Below are 25,242 nucleotides of genomic sequence, written 5' to 3' on the forward strand. Positions count from 1 at the left end.
TGATTTGAGATATTGTTCTATGTCTAATTTCCACCAAACTACTTTTCAGTTTTCTGAGCAATTTTTGTCAGACATTGAGTTCTTACCCTAAAAAGCTTAGCTCTTTGGCTTTATCAAACACTAGGTTATTATGGTCATTTAATACTGTATATTATGTTCCTAGTTTATTTCAGTGATCCAGAACTCTAAATCTTAGCTAGTACCAAATTGTTTTGATGATGACTGCTCCATTATATAGTTTGAAATCAGGAACTACTAGGCTGCTTTCCTTCTCATTTTTTTCGTTGATTACCTTGATATTCTTGACTTTTTGTTTTTCCAGATGAAATTTATCACCTTTTTTAGCTTTTTAAAATGTTTTCTTGGCAGTTTGGTTTGGCAATGAATAAGTAAATTAACTTGGGTAGAATCATCATTTTGATTGTATTGGCTTCGCTAATATGTAAGCAATTAATATTGCTCCAATTGTTTAGATTTGTATTAGTGTAGAAAGTGTTTTGTACTTGTCTTCATATAATCCCTAGATTTGTCTTGGCATGTAGACTCCCAAGTATTTTATACTATTTGTAATTATTTTAAATTGAATTTCTTTTTCTATCTCTTCCCAATGGATTTTGTTGGTAATATGTAGAAATGCTGATGATGTGTTTTACATTCTGCAGTTTTACTAAGGTTTTCATTGTTTCCATAAAATTTTTGGTTGATTGTTTAGGGATATCTAACTATACTATCTTATCATCTGGATAGAGTGGTAGTTTGCTTCCTTTTTGCCCATTTTTATTATTTCAATTTTTTACTTACCTTGTTTCTATAGCTAGATTTCTAATACAATATTGACTAATAGTGGTGATAATGGATATTCTTTCTTCACTCCTGATCTTATTGGGAAGGCTTCAAGTATATCCCCTTTGCAGATAATGCTTGATGATGATTTTAGATAGATACTATTTATCATTTTAAGAAAAGTTCTATTTATTACTATACTTAATAGTGTTTTTAATAGGAATGGCTGTTGTATTTTGTCAAAGGCTTTGCCTGCATTTCTTGAGATAATAATATGATTTTTTGTTATTGATATGGCCAATTATGCTGATAGTTTTTCTAATATTGATCCAACCTTGCATTCTTATGATAAATTCTGCCAGGTCATAGTGTACGGTCTTTGTGATGTATTGCTATAATCTCCTTGATAATATTTTCTTTCAAATTTTTATATTGGTATTCATTAAATAAAATCGGCTTTTGTTTCCTTTCCCTATTTTTTCTCTCCCTGGTTTATAAATCAAAACCATATTTGTGTCATGAAAGGTATTTTGTAGGATTTCTCTACCTATTTTTCAAATAGCTTCTATTACTGAGATTAAATATTTGGTAGAATTCATTTTCATTTTTTAAATTTTGTTTTGCTTCTTGATGTCTCATGGTTCTACTACTACAGAATTCTAGTTGAGGTATTATTTTGAAGTTGTTTGGAGGAGAATGTTGAAAGAGCTCAGCTGGGTGCTTCCTCTACTCTGCCATCTTGACTTTACCCCCAACACATACCTTTTTTATTCAGTATTAAGTATTCTTTCCTCTATGTCATGAGTGGTTTGAATTTATAATTGTAAACATAGTCATTCATTAGCAAATGAGGAATGCTATTCAAATGATAGAAAGCATGTTCTTTATTAGATGACATAATTTCTTCTAGCATGAGAAAATTTCTTCCTACTTTTGGATTGCCAGGTAACCTTTCAATATTCAGTATTCTATGTATATATGTATTGTCTTATTCACTTGATAGAATACTCTATCATGGTCTTAATTTGTTGATCATAATTCTGATTTCTTCTCTACTTGACTTTTTGGATCTTCTGCTTGTGATCTGGATAAGAATAAGAAGCTGCTTGGAGATTCTCAAGTGCCAGAAATGGCAGCTCATTTTTAACACCCAGGCTGCCATTTTAAAATCAATTTTTTATATTTTTTCTGAAGATATCATTTAGCATCTTATACGTTGCCATCTACCTTGTACTATCTTCCCTTCCCATTCACATGAGGCAGAGGGAGAAGCCAAGTTCAGCTGCTGATTGGAAGATAAGGAAAGGAGTAAGCTTCCATAGAAAGAGGGAAATGAGCGAAACTTGGCAGCAAGGTCAGGGAGATGCCAGGATTTGTAAGACTTCTTTTTTGTCATTTAGCTAGTTTGGGCAAAAAGAGTTTGAAAGTCTCTATCAGCAACAGAACAGTTTGTGACAAAATATTCCTAACCATGAGAAGTTCTGTTATTTTCTCAAGTCTACTGGTTCTTGATGCTATGACTTTATATTAGTGGAATCGTTAGGAATTCTGGGTGCAGAGGTCATGTTTCTTCATATATGGACTATTTTTACTAAAAGTACAAGTCAAACATTCAAATGGAAAGTGTTGTCTATACTCCTTTGCCTGTTAACAAGAGTAATTTGGTGAGGAGCTAAAGCGTGTTTTCCCAAGAATTCCCAAGTTTGGAGCAATTTATGTATTATTTGTGGACTGTCAAGGTCTGAGAGTGGGACTTAGTATCTAGTCATTGGGTAGATGTTTTATTACTTACTGTCCATTATTTGTTATTGATTCTCTCCCAAGGATATAAGTACTCTATAAAGTTAGACATATTTGGTTCTATAGTTACCCTTGCCTATTTCCTTAGGAGATAGATGTCTAAAATTGCTATAGTTTTCAAAGTGTAGTGTTTACATGCCTTCTGGCCTTTAAAAAGCAAACAACTAATCACTTCTTATCACTCTTCAGATGGTCATGTTTTCTCTGACTCACTTCCTTCAGAGTGAAACAAACAAGCTTGAGGAAAGGAATGCAACATACTTAGGAAAATACAAATAAACAGGAAACACCGACAATACAAGGAGAGTATAATGCAGAAAAGATCAAATTGCAGAGTGAGTAGAGAAATTGGTGCAGTGAAACAAGGAGGGGAATTAAGGATTAGAAGAGAAGATATAGCCAACCTTGGTATAGTGGGGAAAGTGCTGAACTTGAAGCCAAGAGACAAAGGATCTCAACTCCATTACTTGTCCTATTACAAAGAAATTTGACAAGACCTTGGATTTAAAGTGATCTCTGTGGTCTTATGTCCATCTATTGTAAAATATTCTTAGTTCCCTATCCTAGTTATGGGGAACCAATTGCCATCCAAGGCAACCCATTCCAGAATACTGGAATAGGGGGTCAGAAAGATCTGAGATTTTACTAGTTATTTAATCCTGGGAAATCCTTAACTTAGTTTCTCTGGACCTCAATTTTCTCATCTGTAAAATGAGAGAGGTGTATTTGATAATCTGCAAGGTCCTTCCAGTTCTTCGTCTATGATCCTATAATACTTCTAATTGTCAGGAAGTTTTTCCTTACATCAAAAGTAATTGAAGCAGTAGCTAGGAGGCTCAGTGGAGAGCCATGTCTGCAAAGGAGAGATTCTGGGTTCAAATTTGACCTCAGACACTTCCTTGCTGTGTGACCCTAGGCAAGTCACTTAACCCTAATTGGCTAACCCTTACCATTCTTCTGCCTTGAAACTCATACTTAGTATTGGTCTTAAGGAAGAAGATATGAGTTTAAAAAAAATAATTTGTCTCTTTTCAACATCTGACCAGTGCTCCAAGGTCTGGTTTCTATAGCCTAAAGTTAGGATGAAAGTTTAAAGGAGATATATTCCCTCTTCTTTTTGTCAGTTCTTCATATTCTTTGAAGGTGAATATAATATTCAGGCTTAACATCTTCTGTTCTTTCAAGCAATCTTCAAATAATGTTCTTTGGTCTCTGTATCATGCTGGTCAACTTTCTCTAGACACTATCTACTTTGTGAATGGCCTTCTTAAAAATGAAAATTGAACATTAAAAAATTGAACATATTACTCTAGATGAGAACTGACCAGGCAGAGAACAAAGAAATGATGTATCATATTTTTGCCTTTTTTGATATTATCCTGTCAACAGAACCTTAGATTATATTAGACTATTTGGTTATCATATCACACTGTTGACTTATAGTGAACCTTCAACCCAGACCTCTTTCATTTGAACTACTATCTAGCCACAGAATCTGCATTCTGTCTTACACATTGAATTTTTTTTTTAAACCCTTACCTTCCATCTTGGAGTCAATACTGTATATTGGCTCCAAGGCAGAAGAGTGGTAAGGGCTAGGCAATGGGGGTCAAGTGACTTGCCCAGGGTCACACAGCTGGGAAGTATCTGAGACCAGATTTGAACCTAGGACCTCCCATCTTTAGGCTGACTCTCAATCCACTGAGCTACCCAGCTGCCCCCACATGTTTTTTAACTCAACTATAGAACTGTACCGAATGAGAAAGAAATAACCACATAGAAGTTTACATAGAGAAAACCTGTTATTTTTGGCTCTGGAGTTTTATTTTTTTAACTGTAAGTTGAATATGTGGTAATAGTGTGTATTGTAACAAAATTTAGATTATCTAGCTGTAATAGTAGAAATAGAATGTCCAGAATAAGAATGGTTCTCAGGTCAGACTCTTGTACTTTTTCCTTTGTCAGACTATAGCTAGAATATTTCATACATTTCTGCATTTTAGAAGGTTACATTGACAAACTAGTGAGCAACCAGAGGGATTTTTAGTATTTTAGTTTTTTTAGTATTTTTAAAGTATTTATTTAGTATTTAGTATTTTTTAAGTATTTAGCTTTTAAGTATTTCATAAAAGGAATAGTAAAAAGAACTGAGGCTATTTAGTTTGGAGAAGAGCTGACATGCATTACACAATCACTTCAAATATGTGAAGGATGAACATGGAAGAGAAATTTGATTAATCTGCTTGTTCCCAAATGGTAGAAGCAGGATGAATGGATGGAAGTTATAGGAAGATACTTTCCTAATAAGAGTAAGTAAGCACTTCCCAATTATTAGAGCTTTTCCCAAATTTATAATGCAATATCTTCTTAGGTCGCTCATTATCTCCGAGACTATGCAAACTCAGTATTTATGACTTCTTGTTGGTAATATCATTCATGCTTCAGAAAGGTGTTAGACTAGAGGACTGGTAAAGTTTCTTCTAATTCTATATTTCTATGAACTTTTAAATTTTTATCTACGAAATTTGATCTTAATAGATATGACCCATTATCCTAGACTACTGAGGTGTTTTGGAATACTTATTCTATTGTTCAGTGTGTCACATATTCACGAGCATGCTGGTAGATGTTTAGCAAATGATTCTCCAAAAATAAAAAAAAAAGCATGATTAACATTTTATACCACCTTTATTAAATCTGCATAATTGATAAAACAATAAACCAAACTTTGATTTGTAACATTTTTTTTATTTCTGAGATGTAAATACTCACACTGTAAATTTAACATTTGGCTTTAAGGTGGTTCCAGCACATCCTTGTGATATCCCTTCTATTTTTACCTCTCTGAACTTTGGTTTTCTCATCTACAAAATGAGACTAATAATCATAGGCTCATAGGATAATGAAGGTAAAGTTAGAAAACTGTAAAATTTAAAATTAAATCTCAATAAAAAAAATATTATATTTTAGGAGATTTATTAATGATCGTTAGAAATAAAGGAATAAAAAGTTAACAAAATAAAAACCACTTGCCCATGGCTGATCATCCAGTTCAAAATGCCTGCCTTACTGCCACCAAGCTTGCTGTTATCCTGCCCAAAAGAGGGAGAGAGGAGGCCTGTCCACTCAATTTATTCCCTGTCTACAGGAAGTACGTAATGATAGGAAGTCAATGGGCTCCCAGGAAATATAGTTCTTTTTTAGGGTAACAGATTTTCAATTATACATACCCCCCTGAGATACGGTGGAAGACTGGTCTCTCCAATGGAACTTATAAACATAATCAACTTTTAAATTGCAATAATTTGGTGATAAAAGGGAAAAGAACAAAACCAATGATTTCTAGGCACATTGACAAAAAGTCATTTAATGGGCAGTCCCCTTCAGCATAAAAGTATACATACAAAAACAAATGCATTTACCCCCAGACAGTTCTAATCACCACATCCCAAAGTTCACTCTGGATCTTCTAGTGCAGCATGTGGTCTGTGCAGGCATCTTAATGGTGCCTTCTCCAATCCACTTTCTGGATTCAAAGAGGTTGCATGTTTCTTATCCTAAAATTACTCTCAAAAAGAATTTAAACTTTGCAATTTAGAATAATAATAATACATTCCCCCCTGAAAAGGGTGTTGAAAAACCCAGGGATCACTTAGGAATGCATGGCTGAGTTATGAGGTATATGAATCAATTGGCAAGAGAAATCAAAAACATCAAAAAAAATCCAAATAAAAGAATAAAGATAACTTCTTGATGAAATATAGACTATCAAAGTCTTATGTATAAAAATTCCAAGTAAAGGAAAATAAACTATAACAGGTCTTTGAATCAGGGCCCAATTTAAAGTGATTTCTATAATTATGTGCTTTCCCAATCAGCAGCCAGGACTACAGGAAGTTTTGCCACACAATGAAAGATAGAATAGGGACTAGATTATAGGAACCAGGTAGGAGCCAAATTTGAGATACTTGGTAGAATGTGGGACAAGGAAGACCTGCCTTTGACATATGTCAAAACAGCCACAACCTCAAACCCCAAAGAAGTTCAAGTCCTCTTGTCTTGGTTCAAAATTTCATCAATCCCATTGGAACTGGTTGGTCTCTTTGACCTTGTGCTCGATTGGCACTATGCAATGGTTTTTTTGGTATTCCCTTCTCCTGGAATCAAACAAAATCATTAAGCAAAGTCCCATAATTTTTTTAAACAATTAATGGCATTATTTTTATAGTCTAAAACTTTTTGGGTATGCATTAATATTAGAACAAATATATTTTAAACTTATATTATTGTAAAATAAAAAAATTAAAGAACAATCTTCTCAATACTGTTGACATGTTCTAATACAAAAAGGAGAGAAAAAATAAAACTCAGATACTATACTGAACATGCAAGGAAAAACAATAATTAAAAAAGAGTTTTAAAAATCAAAAATATATAGCTTGCAATCAGTGACACACTGTGTCAGCCAAGGAGAGGTAGAATACAAAGGTTTCTCACCAAAAACTTGGCCATGATCCAGTGTTTACAAAATAACAGTTTTTATAAAGAACAATAGTACAGCATGTAATGCACATTCAAAGAAGTACCAAAGTCCCCAAAGTTCACAATAGCCCAGTTAATTATAATTGCAAACAAACCCACAATCATATTTCATATAAGTTGCTGTATGACACAAAAAAAACCTATGAACTGATGGATAATTATCACAATTTTTTACAGATGTAGCAAAACTTTCAAACATATTTTTAAATTTGGCAAATATATTTTTAAATAAAGCAAAACTTATTTGGGTCTAGAACATCATCAAGAAATCTAGATTGTTTTGGAGGAAGTAAATTCAACTGAAGAGTTTTGCAGGAGCTCTTTTTTCAGCTTCCTGCTTCATATAAAAACCTTGGTAGGAATATTTCTTTGGATCTCTACCTTTAATACAACATTCTTTATATTATAAATAGAAGCAGAAAGTATCATCCATCCAGAAATCACTAGTTATCTAAAATTATTTCTGAAGACCCCTTAAAATTACAATTAAATTCTTAGTTCATTAACTTCTTCAAAGATTGTTAGCCAGATTGAGTCCATCCATCATCTATATGACACTTAACAAATACAAAATGGAAGGAAAAGCCATATATGGGCTTTACAATATTTTGTTCAGTATAATTATAGGGGAAAGGTAACATAATATATCTAATAATTAAAATACAGTAGATTAAACTGATTCAGTGTAATAGAATAGTATTGATTAGATTAATATATTAACTTAAACCCAACCAAACCCAACAAAACAATCAGCATAATACAATGAAATACAGAGACTTTTATAAAACATTGAAGTCTGAAATGGCTTAATATTTCACCTCCAGACTCTTTAAAGTTCCTTTCTCTATCTGTTCATATTCCTTTTGTCAGAGCTCTGGGATCTCCCATAGCGAGGGAGAATATGGTTTTGAGAAATCTTAGAGACTGGGAAGGCTCAAATGGCAAAGGGTTGTAGGGAGATGAATTTCTCCCCTGAATCTCAGGCAAGATAATTGAAAGGACCAGTGCACACATGAATGGCAGAAACAAAAAACATCCTAAAACTGGAAGCTCTTTGAAATAGGCAAGGTACTGCTCTGTCATAGAGTATGCCATGCTTGTAATTTTTACTTCCTGTTTGGAAGAGTAGCTCTTTTCCCTTCCCCCCTGAGGTACAAATGCTAGGGAGCAGTTTGTTTCCCCTGCCATGTGGAGAGGGAGTTAGGAGGCTAATTATTGCCTAAGGAAAATATACCCTGTTTTTTTACCAGCTACCAAGAGAGTGATTCCAAGAACTCCTAGCTTCTCCATGGCAGCAATCAGCAGCCCAGAAGGATCAGCAACAGTGGTTAGGGCAGAGGACTATTCAGGAGTAAGAGTGGGGCCCGAGATCAGGAGGAGGATTTCTGGGAGCCTGGGTCCAGGGGCAGGAGCAGGAGTAGGAGCAGGTAGTATCAGCAACAGTAATACCAAAGGTAGTAGAGAGGAATGCTGGCTTGGGCAGATGAATAAGAGAAGCGGCTTATCTTTTCTCTACCAAGAGTCTCAAACTAAAAACAGCCTGGCCCCTAGGGAGGGCGACCAGGCAAAAAATAGGGAAAGAAGAAAAAAACAAACAAACTGGCAGGAGCAGGGCAGCAGCTCTGGTAGATAGTTCAGAATTCTCTCGGAGCTCAAGAGGGGTGTGGGGGAAGGGGGGTGTGGGGGAACGGGGTTGAAAAGCCATGGCAGGAGAAATGTGACTTAAAAGAATTTATCTAGGCTATCTTAAAAAAAAAATTGAGTTCTCCAACTAGTAGTTGCCATCAATGTAAAAGATAAAATTAAATCTCAATAATAAAAAATTATATTTTAGCAGATTTATTAATGATAATTAGAAATAAAGGAATAAAAAGTTAACAAAATAAAAACCACCTGCCCGTGGCTGATCAGCCAGTTCAAAACTCCCACCTTACTGCCACCAAGCTCACTGTCATCATGCCCAAAAGAGGAAGAGAGGAGGCCTGCCCACTCAATTTATTACCTGTCTACAGGAAGTACATAATGACAAGAAGTCAGTGGACTCCCGGGAAATGTAGTTCTTTTTTAGGGTAACAGATTTTCAATTATACAAAACAAATACTTCAGAGACCATGGTGAACTTGTTCATTCTACAGATAAAGAAACTGAAGCCCAGGAAATGTTAATTGGCTTACCCAATTACTATCCATCTCAGGGCTGCAGTGAGAAAAATATCTTGAAATCTTTTAGTGCTACATGGGTGTGAGTTTGGGAAACAGGGACTGGTGTAGAAAAGTCACTTAGCAAATATAAAGACCTCTAACCTTTAGCCACCATATCCTGAGTCCAATTCTGTTGCACTAATTAGCAAAGATATTTGGACCTTGCTATTGGTTACTTCTAACAAGTGCTCTGACTCTTTGGGAGCTTAATTTCAGAAGTGGATGCTGAAGGGTGTAGATGTCAATGTTTACAACAGAGGTTCACCATCTTGTATTGTTTGATCATGAAATGTAATAAAGCTTGCCATTCTACATTGTTCTCTTATGTTGCAAATGATTTCCTGCCTGTCTACTTACTTTCCTGAGGGAGAAATCTTCCTCTTGTCTAATCTAGTAAAGAAAGTATACATTTGATAACTGTGTGATTCCTTCAAAACTACTTCTCTGGGTAGACAATCCAGGTTGATAGGCATCTTTTTATTAGTCACATTGGCATGTACAGCATACACTGTGAGGGAATATTCAAGGGTCAATGGGAATGCTTAGGAAGAGAGTCAAGGAGTCAAGATATGTATGCACAATCTTGATTAGAAGGCAATTATCTACCATCAACTGTGTTCTTTAATACCAGATAAAAAGGAAGCCAAAATATATTTTAATATTCTTAGGTATAAGTATTAGCTTTCAAATTTTTCTTAGACCTTGTCTATTTTAAAAAGTTAAGATTTTGAATACAGTCTTTTTTTTTTTAAGAGAATACCCAGACTTTAATTTCATTGGTAAAGGGAACTAGCTAATGAAAAAACTCACTTTACCAAAGAATGCTACCTATTTTGCAATTAAAAGTCTTGAAAACTTGCCCAGAGCAATAGAAATTGTGTGACTTGATCAACATTCAACAGCCACCATGATGTTATTCGTGCTTTAGAAAAGAGATGAACTAGATGGCTGGGAAGTCAGAATTGGTACTTGAACCTAGGTCTTCCTGGTTGAAAGAATGGATCTTTATCCATTTCACCATACTGCCTCTCCTGCTTGTCTTCCTTCTTTTGGAACGTGATCTTTGCCTTCAAAAAGATCAATCCCATTCCAAAACCATGTAGAGAATTATGAGGGCAAAGAAGAGACCCAAACCTAGAAATATTTGATGAGGAAAAGAATTTGCTCTGGGCAGAGGAGGGAAGAGGTCTTATGGCAGAGGTGGCACTGGAACTGAATCTAAAAGAAGGGAGTTAAGGATTCATCAAGTCAGAAGTAAATAAGTGCTTTCCAGGCATGAACCATGAATATTGTTGAGGATGTGTTTGCAAGGTGAGTTTGGGGAAGAGCTTGTAGTCTAGTTCAGCCAGAATAAAAATTATTTAGGGGAGTAAAGGAAAGAAAATATGATTGATTAGGTCAAGTTGATAAATGATGTCAAATATCATGTTAACGATTTTGTATTTCATCTTAGAGACAATGGGGAAAGAGAGAAATGCAAAGATTCTCCTCTCTCTAAACTTTTCCTCATCTGTAAAATCAAGGCATTAGACTTAGGTGGACTCCAAGGTACCTCTTCGTTCTTATAGTCTCTGAAGCTAAACTTATTAAGGCATTTTTTCCAGTAGACTACAAAGTGTGTATTTGACTTAAGCTGTTTTCATTGACATAAACACAAGGGTTTGAGGAAACACTAAAACAATCTCTAAAATAAATTCATAGGTTTATCATTTTTGTTTTACCATTTTCTTTCAGATCCTGACTGGAAGCCAGTATGTCAAATATTGCCTTGAGAAAACCATCTCCTGGAAATGGTAATAGAAAGGATTATCTTCATTATTGCATATTTATACATTAATAAGCACATATCAGGTGTCTATTGAGCCGTATACTATACTAGGTGTATGAATACAAATACAAAAAATAAAACAATTCCTACTCTTGAGTTGATATTTTCTGGAGGAAGAACATTTTGTCCTTTGTTCTTTCTTTAGATCCTTGGATGACATAGTTTTGGGTTCCCATGCTCCTGTTTGTTTATTTCACTCATAAAAAGTGGTAGCCAGAAATGAACAAAATACTCTAGATATAGTCTCTCTAGAGTAGATAATATAATGAAACAGTTATAGAAGTTACATAGAAATCATACCCAAAGATAATCTAATCTCAACCAGAAATAAACAAATGAAAAACATTACAGTAGAAAGAATAGTGCTCCTACTTTTGAGTTACATTTACATTTTTTCAAACATACATGCATTTTTAACCCTTACTTTCTGTCTTAAAATCAATACCATGCATTAGTTGCAAGGCAGAAGAGTGGTAAGGACTAGGCATTGGGGTGAAGGGACTTGCCCAGGATCACATAGCTAGGAAGTATCTTAGGTCAGCCTTGGTTCTCTGTCCATTGAGCCATCTAGCTATCCCCATCCTCCCACATTTTAGTAGATATCAAAAAATAAAATATCTAAATTGATTCAAACTCTGACTACTATGGAGACTGAGGATTTCAGCTATTTCAAAAAAAACAAAAATTTCTTATATCAAGAAATATAGTGGATAAAGTGCTGGTCTTAGAATCAGAAAGACCTGAGTTCAAATTCTGCCTCAGAAACTTAGGTGCTGTATGGTAGGATCTCATTTTCCTCACCTGCAAAATGAGGATGATAACACTTATTTTACAGAATTGTCATTAGGGAAACATGAGATCATTTTACAAACCTTAAAGCACTATATACATGCTAGTTATTATAAAGTATTTTAAAAAATAAATCTATAGATATTTCCTTCCAGGTAATAACTTTTACTTAATAGATGAAGCAGGAAAATGTAATGAGAGAAAAAGAAATTTATGTTATTGTACCCTAATTATTCAGTTAAAGTAAATTCAAAAAGCATTAAAAAAATTCCTACAATGTGCCAGATATGGCTTGCTCACTAGAGATACAAAAACAAAAATGAAACTGTGTCCTCAAGAATTAGGAACTTTCCTATTAAGGAAATGCTCGTCGATGCTGCAAATGAGGAGGGAGAGAAGCATTTATATAGTGCCAAGTACTTTGTAATTATTATCTCACTTGATCCTCACATCAACCCTAAAAGGTAAAAGGTTTTTGTTTTTTTTAATCCTCATCTTACAGTTGAGGATACTGAGACAAACAGAGGTTAAGCGACTTTCCTAGGCTTATACAACTAGTATCAGAGACCAAATTTGAACCCCTGTCTTCCTGATTCCAGGTCTAGCACTCTATCCTCCTAGCTGCCTCTAGATTCTCAGAGAAATTGATTGTATAGGAGCCAGAGGTATGTTGGAACTAGCTCAAACTGGCTTGTGAGACCTCATTGTTAAATTGGAAAGTGTGATCATTGACACCTCTGAAATCAGTAAACACTACAAATCAAAGCTTGATTTACTGTTTTGTGGGTTGCTAAGTAAACTAAGAAAGTGCTGGGAAAATGTTAATAATCCAGATTGCTTTTTAAAGTGTATCATGCATCCATTTTTGTTTAGAGATTTGGTTGCTAAACATCTACCAGACCACTCCTAGCTCTGGTCTCAGTTCTGCTACTAATTAGTTATATGATAGTCCCTTCACCAATCTTAATATAAGTTTCTTGGTCTACAAAATAAAGGAGATCGCCCACATCATTGTTAGATCTCTTCTAGGTCAAAATTTTATGATTCCTTTTATAGACTTGAAAATCACTTCTCCATTGCGGGGAGGAAGGCAGTTGGTTCCAGATTCATTCTCTTTATTCCCATCATTGGGACTCTGCCTGGTGATCTGCATCTATAGTTTTAATTGGTATCTACGCAATATTATTGTGTTATCTTTGATGATGGAGGTGTGGGATTTGTTCTTTCATGTCAGCATGTCTCAAGGTTGGAATATTCTTGAGCTTGCCAGTCTGGATATTTAGTCCTGGGCAATCTAATGCATCACTGAAAATTTTTCCATGTTTGAAGAACTCAATTTCAATCTATTGACTTGTAAAACAAATGTTTATGTTTAAATTACCAGATGTGAAGAGTACTCCTCTGGGGACTGCACTGAGGCAACAAGGTTTTCATGAAGTGAACAAGCGAAGGACTTTCTTACAAGATAGCAGCTGGATAAAGAAGCGCCCTGAAGAAGAAAAGTAAGGGAGATGAAATGGGAAAGATGGGGGTAAGGGAAGAATCATAGAGTTTCAAGCCTTACAGATTCCCTAGTCCAATACCTACATCTTAAGGATATCTACATGGTGTAGTAAAGTAATGGACACAAAGTCAGTCAGGAAGATTCATCTTCCTGAGTTCAAATCTGACCTGAGACACTTACTAGCTAGTGATCCTAGCCAAGTCACTTCACCCTATTTGCTTTTGTTTCTCATCTATAAAATGAGTTGTTCGTGAAAATGACAAACCAGTCTAGTATCTTTGCCATGAAAACCCCAAATGGGATCACAAAGAGTTGGATATGACTAAACAAGAAGAAACCTACATTTTACAGATGAGTAAATTAAAAACCTACATATATTAAGAGACTTTTCCAAGGTCACACAAGGAGTAAGTCAGGTTACAAATTCATTGTCTAATTACAATTCCTTTTTCCTTTTCATGAACTGCACTGATTGTGTGTCTAGAAAAATGAGCAATTTCTTTGTCATTCTTTTGTTGTATAATCTAAGCTTTGGTAGAGTTTTGATATATGTGTCTGTCTCTATGTATGTATGGATATTTTTACATATATATTATTTATATACATACATTTTCAGGCACATCAAGTGAATCCCATTTTCAAAGCAAATAATTTTGAAGGTGAAGAATCCGTAGTTGTATGTGAATCATTAATCAGAAATAGCAAGGTTCTATTGTTGTCTACCAAAGAATTTATGTATTCCTCACTAAAATGAAATTTTAAAACTCATGATTTTCCAGATTTCAAATAAGTAGCTTGTTATTCAAACTAAGACAGTGCTTGGCACATAGTGGAAACTAAATAGGTACTTTATGATTTGACCTGATCAGTAACAAATGAACTACATCCTGTCACTATAAGGGTTATGTATTTAATTAATTAGGATAATAACATAATAATTTACCTAATACTGTTACATATTCAATTTGAATTGATGATAAAAGAACATTGCTATTGTGCACTCTGCCCCAGAATAACTGTATAGTGTCTTCTAGAAACTGGGAAGACCTTAGGGCTCTGTACTTTTTTGAACTCTCAATCTTTGATGGATCTGTAAGCTTACCTGCTACAGATGTGCTAGTAGGGTGAGGAGTCCTTATACCTTCATGGAACTGCTAGGAGATCTGACTCATTATAGTGGGCTCTACTCTGCCAGATCTCTCTTGGATATGCCCCAGAAGTGAGCCACTTAGGACTAACCTGACCCAGATAGCCATAGAGGAGCTACGCAGGTAAAATTGCGTGCCCTTCCCACCAAATAAGTGAGTAAGCAAGTCAGGCAACTTAGATAGATGGTTGACACAGAGGGTCGAATGCTGCACCTATAATAAGGAAGATAGTTGAAAGTTGGTCTTAGATTCTTACTACAGTGTGACCCTGAACAAGGCTCTTAAACCTCTGTTTGCCTCAGTTTCTTCAACTGTAAAATAGGGATCATAATAGCAACTACCTCCAGGGTTGTTGTAAGGATCAAATGAGATAATATTTGTAAAAAGCACTTAGTATATAGCAGATGCTACATAAACGCTTATTGCCTTCCATTTCCCTTCCCCAAGTAATCTCAGCTCCTGTACTCTACAAGTCCTCATTACCACATGGCTGCTTCAGATGCCCATGAATGGTAGGTAGTGCTTTCTCCCCAGGTAGTGGTTAGTGAGTATACTAGTGAATATACTCCCCCCTCACCCAGCCCTCTTCATTTTTCAGTGGGAAAGAATGTGTAACATAGAATGAACAGGCATGGATGGATCAGAATTATACTTTTTCCCTCAAAAAAATCCTGCTTTTCTTCTTGGTTTTCCAATTTCCATTTACGGAGGGTACATCCAGCTTCTAATGTCCCAGGTTTTCAATCTCTTTGTTTTCCTTGACTCTTCATTCACCTAAAACTTGTCTCTTTAAGGTTTCTCATGATCTCTTAATTGATAATTCCAACAGCTTTTTTTTTTCCCCAATTGTCATCCTTCTTGACCTCTCTGCAACATTTTATGTTGTTGATTACCCTCCCTATCTTGGACTAGATACATCTATCTTCTAGATACATATTCTCTCCTTTCTGGGTTGTCACGAGGCTGCCTTTTCTTGGTTCTCCTCCCTATCTTGGACTATCCCTTTTCATGTTCCTTGACTTGTTCATAACCCAAATCTACAACTTTTGTTTTGGGCTCTCTTCTTGCTTCTATTTAGTGACATCATTAACCTCCATGAGTTTAACTATCATCTTGTGGATCATTTTCTTATCTCTTTTCATACCTTTATCATCTTTCTCCTGAGCTCCAATTCTCTGACTATTGGATATGTTGAATTTGATTCCTTGTTGGCATCTCAGCTCAACAAGTACAAAACAGAACCCATTTTCTTTCATCCCTTTATGATGAGATCCCTCCTTGTAAGATTTAAATTAATGTGCAATACTTCAAGTATTATTTTTATAAAAGTTATTATCTGACAAAATAAACTACATGACCAAGTTTTTCTACATGCTCAAAAATCCCCACTTCACCAAAGCCTCAACAGGAAGGAAAGAGAGCTAGACACAGAACTCCACCCAATTACATTAGCACGCAAGGACAGGAAGTGAATAGGGTGCTGGGAATTTTGGTTTTGCTGGGAATTGTAGTTTTTAGGGTAACAGATTCAAATTACACACCTTGGAGCTTCTAGTCACTCAGTGTCACAACTTTATTATCCTCAATTACTTACTGGTTCAAAATTTACTTTATATGCTATATACGTTGCTTGGTATTTATTAATACAATTGTACCTTCATATTTATCATTAAATTTTAGGCTCATAAATCATCAGTATCTAGAAAGGGCTTTAGAAGTTATCTAGTCTCATCTGTCATTTTACATATGAAGAGTTAAGGCTTAGAAATTAAATGACTTACCCAAATGATAAGTGACAGCACCAAGATCTCAACTGAGGTCCTTGACTCTAAACCCAGCTCTCTTTGTACTACATCATAATGCCTTTCTTATTGGTTAAAGGAAGTTAGTGGTAATTATGGAATACTTCTATCCTGTTAAGATTGTTGTCATGGGGGAGGCAGGAAGGTGGAATAACAATATCCAACTGAACATAGCCCAGGATGGTACTATAAAAGCAAACTCTGCGGTTATATAGACCATCAATGTGATCCAATATGAAATTTTTAATGTTCTGAGAGTGGAATTTATCCATTATATATATATATATATATATGTATGTATATATACATATGTATACCCACTCATATCCCAATGATATTAAGGAACTTTATTCCAAGGCAACACAGAAGAGAATGAATGGTTTGTTTTCTACCGCCATGTTTCCTTAACAAGGTACAGGACAGCAGACAGATGTGGGCCACTTCAGAACAAGGGGAAGATTGATTCTGGCAATGCCTTTCTTTTATTCCAGTTGACCAGCTTCTGGTCAGCTTGTTGGGATTCTTCTTCTAAAGATGAGAGCCTTTCCTTCTTTCTGCCATTCTCTCTCCACCTCAAGGCATGGCATGAAAGATGAGTAAATCACCAATAGGGAAGATTCCAAGGGGACAAAGGCCCTAGATCTCTAGAGTAGCCATTCATATTATTTTAAACCTACCACTAAATTCTTTTTGCTACATTCATTCTATGTAGATGTATAGTCCTCGGGATCTTTAGTGGAGCAAAGCTAGGGGGGAAAAATGTGGTATTTCAGGTTGGGTTGATATGATGCAGCTCTTCATATGAACTTCCTACCTTGGCTCCTGTCCATGGACTGTACTACATGTTTTGACATTTCCTAAAATTGCCCAAGTGTCTAAGTTCCCTTTTCAAATTATTGTACAAAGTAAAGCAAATATTATGCCTTTTGGGTATCAAACATGAGGGTATATTGTAACTAGAGAAACTATAGTTTAAGAGCTTAAAACAGACTTTCTCTTTTGAGTGATTAGTTTTCCCTAATACCTGCATTGTTTATTTTTCCTAAGCCTTTTTTTTTTAACTGTGGGAAAGAATGTCAGGCATATTATTTATCTTCTCTGGGCCTCAGTTTCTTCATCTGCAAATTAAAGGGATTTAATTGGAAGCCTTTGAGGTCCTTTCCAAATCTAGATCTATGAACTCATGATTCTATAATTTCAAAATGAAATGTCTGGTTATCTGAAGTGAAATCTACCAAGTTTTCCAAACAAGCACATGCTAATAACCCTCATACAAGTTCAACTGTCAGTCTGGGTTAGGAAAGGCTTATGCATTTGCCTTTCTGCTTTAAGAAATACATAGAAAAGTAGGTGGTCCCATGTTCCCACCACCTGATGAGAAATTGACGCAGTTGTTGAACTTCATGGAATTTTCATGGGGCACATTAGAAAAATTGCCTTTTGTACTGACAGACTATTTTCATGTCCTCATAAGCAGTCAAGTGGTGACTGGTTAAAATAAATAGATGCTTGTTTTCTTTTGCCTGCAGTGAAATGAAAGCATCTTTGCCAGAGAATTGTGAGATCTTTCTTCCCCCTCTCCTTTGTTTTGTATTTACCAAATGCTGTAGTAACTATTTCTATGAACTGTTTTTTTTAAATCTGCAGAGATGAAAACTATGGCAGAGTGGTGCTCAATCGACATGCTTCCCATGAGGCTTTAGACAGGTGTGTATCTCAACGTATATGAATGTTTTAGCAGAAATTTTGAATAATGGGAAACCAAGGGAAAGGTGCTGACTTGCCTAGAATTGCTCATTTAACCACTGATTATCTGTGGCAAATATAAGGACTTCCTTAACTCTTTGAGTACATGAGGTTTTAAGAGAGTCCTGCAACAAAATTATGAGTTTGGAAAGAGGAAGAGAGTTCCTGTAATATTCTTTCCAATTGTAATTACCCAGAACACTTTGGAAAAAAAAAGTAATGAGTAAATAGCATGACGTATTTTTAAAAATCCTTATCTTCTAATCTAGAATCAATATTGTGCATTGGCTCCAAGGCAGAAGAGTGGAAAGAACTGAGCAATTGGTTTTAAGTGACTTGCCCAGGGTACCATAGCCAGGAAGTGTCTGAGGCCAGATTTGAACCCAGAAGCTCCTGTCTCTTGGCCTGGCTCTCATTTTACTGAGTAACATGATGTATTTATTACCTGACCACTAGTTTGGAATGGATTACTTGGTGGGAGTAAATGAAAATTTTTAGAAGTATGGCTCTAAAAATTAAAAGAAGAAAATTAACTATGAGTTATTTGTGTTTTTTATCTCTTCTATAAAGAGATCCTTCAGCCTCAGAGAAAGGACCTGTAGAATATGAAAGGGACCATTCTTGGATTTAGTGTCTGGGAGCCTGGGTTCAGTTCCCAGCTTTACCACTTTCTACCAGTATGATCTTCGGGAAGTCATTTAACCTTCGTTAGTTTCAATTTCTTTATCTATAATTTAAGGAGGTTGAACTAGATGGCCTGTAATACCACTTTTGGTTCTAAATTCATAATACATATACTTGAAAATCTTAGGAATTTTTACCCTCTGAAATATTTACTTTAGAGGCTGTTGTAAGTTATAGGTTTCCCTTCCACATCTCAGGGCTGATTACTTAGCATCAGTTCTAAGACAGAAAGTATTAAAAAAGTTATATGGAACTTCAAAGCAAATAAATGTCTTGTAAATGTTAAATGATAGGTAAACTCAGAAGGAACACAGAAACTTCAGTGCTAACACGACTCCAATCCTGTTTATAGAAATGTTTTCTATATTAAATAAACAATAAGCTATACTTTCAAAATTCTTCCACTCTTAAAAAGTTTGCCTGACAATAACTCTGTAAAATGGGAAGTGAAAATATTATTTCTAATTTATAGATGAAGCAATTGTTTTAGAGAAGTCTGGGGATCTGGACAAGAGCTAGTAAGTGTTACAGAGGGAGAAATGTCAGATTTGGAATTCAGATCCAGGTTTGTTTGTTTGTTTGTTTGGAAATTCTCAAAGTCTATAAGAAGAATATAATCATCAGAACATATCCATTGGAACAATATAATAATTAGAAAGTTTATTTTGTCAGAGTTTTCTATCAGAGGCCTTAGTGGATGGGGCCAGTCCTGGAAGGGACCCCATGAAAATGTCAGATTCTCTGCATTATGGAAAATGAAGTAGCTGAAGTTCTAAAGCATGGTGTAAGAAAAAAAAAGGGGGGGGACCTGAGAAGAGGCTAAGCAGGTTCCTTATTACACAGAGAGGAAGAGAGACAAAGACAGACAGACAGACAGACAGACAGAGACGGGCAGAGACAGAGACAGAGAGAGACAAGAAAACTCTAGCCTAGAAAGCTGAACAGAAAACTATTGGGACAGTCAACAGATAGATGCAGTTAGGGAAGAGGACCACAGGATCCCCAAAGCTGTAAAGGGCAAGTACAAGACAAATGACCCAGAAAGACACAGGCTTCTAATTCTAGGGAAACCAGTCAGATTGAAAGGGTTCAGATCAGGCAGGAGCCATCTATGGAATCCCAGCTACCAGAGACAAAGCTTTCCCACATGTCCCCTAAAGTGGATACCTTCTTCCTTTCTCTTCCTGTTTAATCTGCTGTAGCTATATCCAGAGCAGCCTCTGACAGCAACTAGCCCATTATTCTTTGTCTGCCAGTGCCAAAAAGATGTGTTGAGTAGGAGTAGATGTTTTTCTTTCACGATATCTGCCCAAAAGGTTAAAGAGGTACTTTAAACACAACCTTGGAAGTTTGCTATTTTTGCCTTGGGTCATCCTTCTGATGGCTCTCCCTTGGCATTTCTTTTATGTTTGTCCCCAAACCACCTCTTCAAACACCAATGACTATGGCAGATCTACTCTTCTAGGATTTGAAAACAATTCAATTTTCACTATATTCACAGACTTTACGACATTATGGGTATCCAATGCAACAGAGAGGTCAAGAAGGCTGAGGTCTAAGGACTGGTGATAAGAACTATACCTGTACTGTATAGGCTTTGGAAAACACTACCAAGCTGGGAAGACTGTAAGGATGGGCCTGGCAAAGGATCGGGTAGTTGTTCTCCAGGAACAGCCTTGATCATACTGGAGAACTCTTTAGCAGCAGTTGGTCAACAGGTGATGAATTGATTTTTGTCCAAAGAAATTTGTGAAACTAGCTATAAACCATGGATGGAGAGGGGTACAGGGACAGCAGGTTGCAAGCTAGTGTGATAGTTCACTTCAGGTCCATGGTTTCTCTGCATTGTGTTCCTCAGTCATTTTGAATCTTCTGGGAATAGTTTATAATGATTTCTAGGTCGAAACCTTTTCCAGAAAATCATGGAAGTTGAGAGTAAGAAGGGCCTTTAGTGGCCATCTGGTCTAATCTAGATTCCTGAGTGATACCTAATAGCCCAGAAGCTGAAATCCTCTGAACAGTTGAGATCACTTCACGCTCACCCACATGAAATCTCAATTGTCACTTTTCTTCCCACTCAAGCAGGCTTTAGAGATTTTCTAGCAGCTTAGTTTTAACTTGACATTTCCCTATCCAAAATAATTCAACCACGTCCTCAAAGCTTAAGTATTTATTGTGGACTTCCTCTTCCAAATCATTTAGAAAACATCCTATAAGATTGAGACACCCTGATGTTAATGCTTTTATTCCTCTCCCTCTTGTTCTCTCCCCCGTGCACATTTAATCCTTGTTTCCTGGATTTATTCAATTCTCCATGAAATAATATTCCATGCTATTCTTTGCCTGCCTGGCATTTTTTAAACAACCTTTGTATGGGATTTTAAAAATGAAAATTTCTCTCACAGTAGCATAGAACTGGTGAGCTGGAAGAGATCTCAAAGAAAATCTAGTTCAACTTGTGAGAATCCCTTCCATAATAGAGACAAGTGGTCAGTCTTCTTTTATTTGTGTATGTGCTGCCAAAGCCAGCACAGTTATCTTTCATCTGAAGACCTACAAGGAGGAAATGTGTATCACTCTTCCAAGACAAAGCATTTGACTTTTGGACAGCCCTGATTGGGAAGAAGCTTTTTCCTGAAATCAAGCCTAAATTGTCTTCATAGCAATTTCCACTCACCTTATTCTTGTCTCTGGCTTTGGTAGCTAAACAGAACAAGTCTAATTCCACCTCTACATGATTTCAGATATTTCAGCAGAGCCATTATGCCCACCCTGATTCTTTTCTCTAAATTAAACACATCCATTTCTTTTCATTAATCCGTATATATCACTAATTAAAGGCCCTTTACCATCCTGCTTGCCCTCCTTTCTATATAGCAAACAGGAACAACAGCAGTAATGACAACAGCTAGCATTTATAGGTTTTCAAAGGGCTTACATATGTTAACTCATTGGATCTTCACAATAACCTTGGAAGGCAGATGCTATTAGGAAAGGAAACTGAGGCTGAGAGAGGAAACAAAGTAAGTGATTTGTGCCGTCACACAGCTATTAAGCATTTGTGGCTGGATTCAAACTGAAGTCTTCCTGACTCCAAGTCCTACACTTTCCCCATGTCACCACCCAATTGCCTAACCAGTTATTCCTCAACATTTTATTTTATTTTTAATTCAAAGAGATTTCATTTTCCCAATTACATGCAATAACAACTTTCTACATGTTTCCTGAAATTATAAGATCTGAATTGTCTCCCTCCCTTCTCTCCCCCACCCCATGGTAAGTAATTTGATCTGGATTATGGATTTCCATGGAAAACATATTTCCATATTGGTCATTGTTATAAGAGAATACTCCTATAAAATACTCCGAAATAAGACTAGAAATTTAAAAACTGTGGAAGCTAATATGCTTAGATCTGCATCTGACTCCAACATTATTTCTCTGGAGGTGGATGGCATTCGTTGTCATAAGTCCTTCAGAACTATCCCAGATCATTGCATTGCAGGGTGGAGCCAAGTCTTTCCCAGTTGATCATCTTACAATTTTGCTGTTACTGTGTACCATGTTCTCCCAGTTCTACTTATCTTGCTCTTCATCAGTTCATGCAGGTCTTTCCAGCTTTTTCTGGAATCATCTTGCTCATCATTTCTGATATCATAACAGTATTGTCACCAATATATGCCACACTTTGTTCAGCCATTCCCCAACTGATAGACACCCCCTTAGTTTCCACTTCTTTGCCACCACAAAAAGAACTGCTACAAATATTTTATTCCTCAGCATTTTAATGTCCTTAAACTGGGCTGAACACAATATTCTCCAAAAACCTAGTATATGCTTGCTCCTACACACACAAGAATTCCTAGTGCCAGAATTGTTTTTAGTCTTTCCCACAGGAGGTCCGTGCAGTGATTGGAGTGACCATTTGTAATGAAAAGTTACATAGTTTTTGCTATCGGTTCACGATTTTATTCTCAATTATTTAAAAACCCTTAGCTAGTTGGCGCATAATCCATATTAATTAAAGGTTTAAGACATCTTGAGCTGATATGCTTTAGCTTCTTCCAAAGGTAATCTGAAAAACAAGCTGATTACGTTTGGAAATAATTTCCTATATGGCTTTCTTTTCTGTTACTCTTAATTATCCCTTTATTAGATGGAGCTATGATCTCATCTGTGTGGGTGCACCCTCTACAAGTGCAAAGGGCAACGCCTCCATACATTCCTAGCCTCCTAGGAGAATGTAAGCTCCCTAAGGGCAGGGACTGGCTTGGTTTTGTCTTTGTGACCTCAGCACATAGCACAGTGGCTTGGCAAAAAAATAGTGAGAAGAATTAGATCCCTGTTCTCATTTGTACAGGGAACTCCCATGTGATGTAACCCCTTCTACCAAGGCAAATCAGCACCTTTCCTGCAACTTGTCTGAGAGAGTTTAAATCACCTGCTCAGAATCAAAAATTCAATCCGTGTCAGAGACAGGAATTGAATTTGGGTACTCCTGGCTTCAAGGTCAGCTTTCCATCAACTTGCCTCTCAGATTTGCAAATAGCAGGTACTATTTGCTTCTCAATGCTTCTTAAGTGAATAAAAGTTCATTTTTTTCTGTCACGTCCTCCTTTAAATTCTCCATAGAGGATCCATGTTTCCAATGTGGTCGAGGACTGACTTTGAGTACTTTTACCACCTGGTAGATCATACTTGCAGTATCCATTTATTGTCTGTCATTCTCACTAGAGGACTGACCCATCCATCTCCTTTCTGGTCATACACAGCCTGGATGATATCTTTTATGCCACTTCTCTTGCACAGAGTCGATGGGAAAATGCTTCAGCCTATTTATATCCACCATGTCTCTTTCCAGTTACCCACTAAGATCACTAGTTAAAAACAATGAATTAATACTCGACCACATATTATTGCCATTTAGATTTTTCTGGGGTACCAAATACAGCCCAAAGAAGCAGTTATTTTGCCAATAGCACTGAATTGTGATGTAGCTAAATGTGCCTGTACAAGATAGTTGATTACTAGGGAGAAAGCTTTTTATTACACCATAATCAACAACATTGACAACAGTATGTATTTGCTGTTGTACAATTTACATATTATGCTATATGATTTGCATATTCTTATTCCCAATGTGCACGTGTCACATTGTGGTTTGAATAACTGGGTACAGAAAGAATTCTTCTATTAGCAGAGATAATAAGGTTGGCTGTCAATTTTTCCTATTCTCAAATAATCAAATGGATTTGTTATCTCACTGATGTGGGTATTCCCTCCAGCAATGCAGATAGAAATCTCTTTGTCTTCCCATCCTATTCTACTATTGTTCTGGTCCTCTCAAAAGTCCAACAGAAGAGGCTGACACAAAATTCTGGACATCTTCCTAACTTCTTGACATTGTAAGGATACCAGTGCAATGTGAACTGACTACCAGTAATGCTCCTAGTTTTTTGCTTATCCATTTATTTTATGACATTCTTTATACCCTCTTTTAAAATGTCTTGAATTTGGCCACAGATGCATCCTAGCTGTGTGACCCTGGCCAAGTCACTTAATCCCCCTGCCTAGCCCTTACCACTCTTTTACCTTGAAACCAATACATAATATCTATAACAAATTGGGGAAAAATTTTCATAACAAAAAACTCTGACAAAGGTCTAATTACTCAAATTTATAAAAAGCTAAATCAATTGTACAAAAAAAATCAAGCCATTCTCCAATTGATAAATGGGCAAGGGACATGACAGGCAGTTCTCAGCCAAAGAAATCAAAACTATTAATAAGCACATGAAAAAGTGTTCTACATCTCTTATAATCAGAGAGATGCAAATCAAAACAACTCTGAGGTATCACCTCACACCTAGCAGATTGGCTAACATAACAGCAAAGGAAAGTAATGAATGCTGGAGGGGATGTGGCAAAGTGGGGACATTAATGCATTGCTGGTGGAGTTGTGAATTGATCCAACCATTCTGGAGGGCAATTTGGAACTACGCCCAAAGGGCGACAAAAGAATATCTACCCTTTGATCCAGCCATAGCACTGCTGGGTTTGTACCCCAAAGAGACAATAAGTAAAAAGACTTGTACAAGAATATTCATAGCTGCACTCTTTGTGGTGGCCAAAAATTGGAAAATGAGGGGATGCCTGTCAATTGGGGAATGGCTGAACAAATTGTGGTATATGTTGGTGATGTAATATTATTGTGCTAAAAGGAATAATAAAGTGGAGGAATTCCATGGAGACTGGAACGACCTCCAGGAATTGATGCAGAGTGAGAGGAGCAGAACCAGGAGAACATTGTACACAAAGACTGATACACTGTGGTACAAGAGAACGTAATGGAATTCTCCATTAGTGGCAATGCAATGATCCTGAATAACTTGTAGTGATCTACAAGAAAAACCAC

The 25,242-nt window shown here is 36.2% G+C and overlaps 1 protein-coding gene across 12 annotated transcripts in view; it reads left to right on the top strand.

Moving 5' to 3' along the window:
• SCEL (sciellin) overlaps positions 1 to 25,242 on the top strand; it is a 141,928-nt gene that overhangs the window by 18,436 nt on the left and 98,250 nt on the right. For all 12 annotated transcript variants that reach the window (XM_056807979.1, XM_056807983.1, XM_056807978.1 and 9 more), the window contains exons 2-4: positions 11,061 to 11,119; positions 13,328 to 13,445; positions 18,045 to 18,104. In XM_056807979.1, coding sequence (XP_056663957.1) covers positions 11,080 to 11,119; positions 13,328 to 13,445; positions 18,045 to 18,104 — 218 coding nt within the window. In that variant the 5' untranslated portion in view covers positions 11,061 to 11,079. The remainder of the gene's footprint in view (positions 1 to 11,060; positions 11,120 to 13,327; positions 13,446 to 18,044; positions 18,105 to 25,242) is intronic.

Source organism: Monodelphis domestica, chromosome 8 (genome assembly GCF_027887165.1).
Source record: "Monodelphis domestica isolate mMonDom1 chromosome 8, mMonDom1.pri, whole genome shotgun sequence".
NCBI lineage: Eukaryota > Metazoa > Chordata > Mammalia > Didelphimorphia > Didelphidae > Monodelphis > Monodelphis domestica.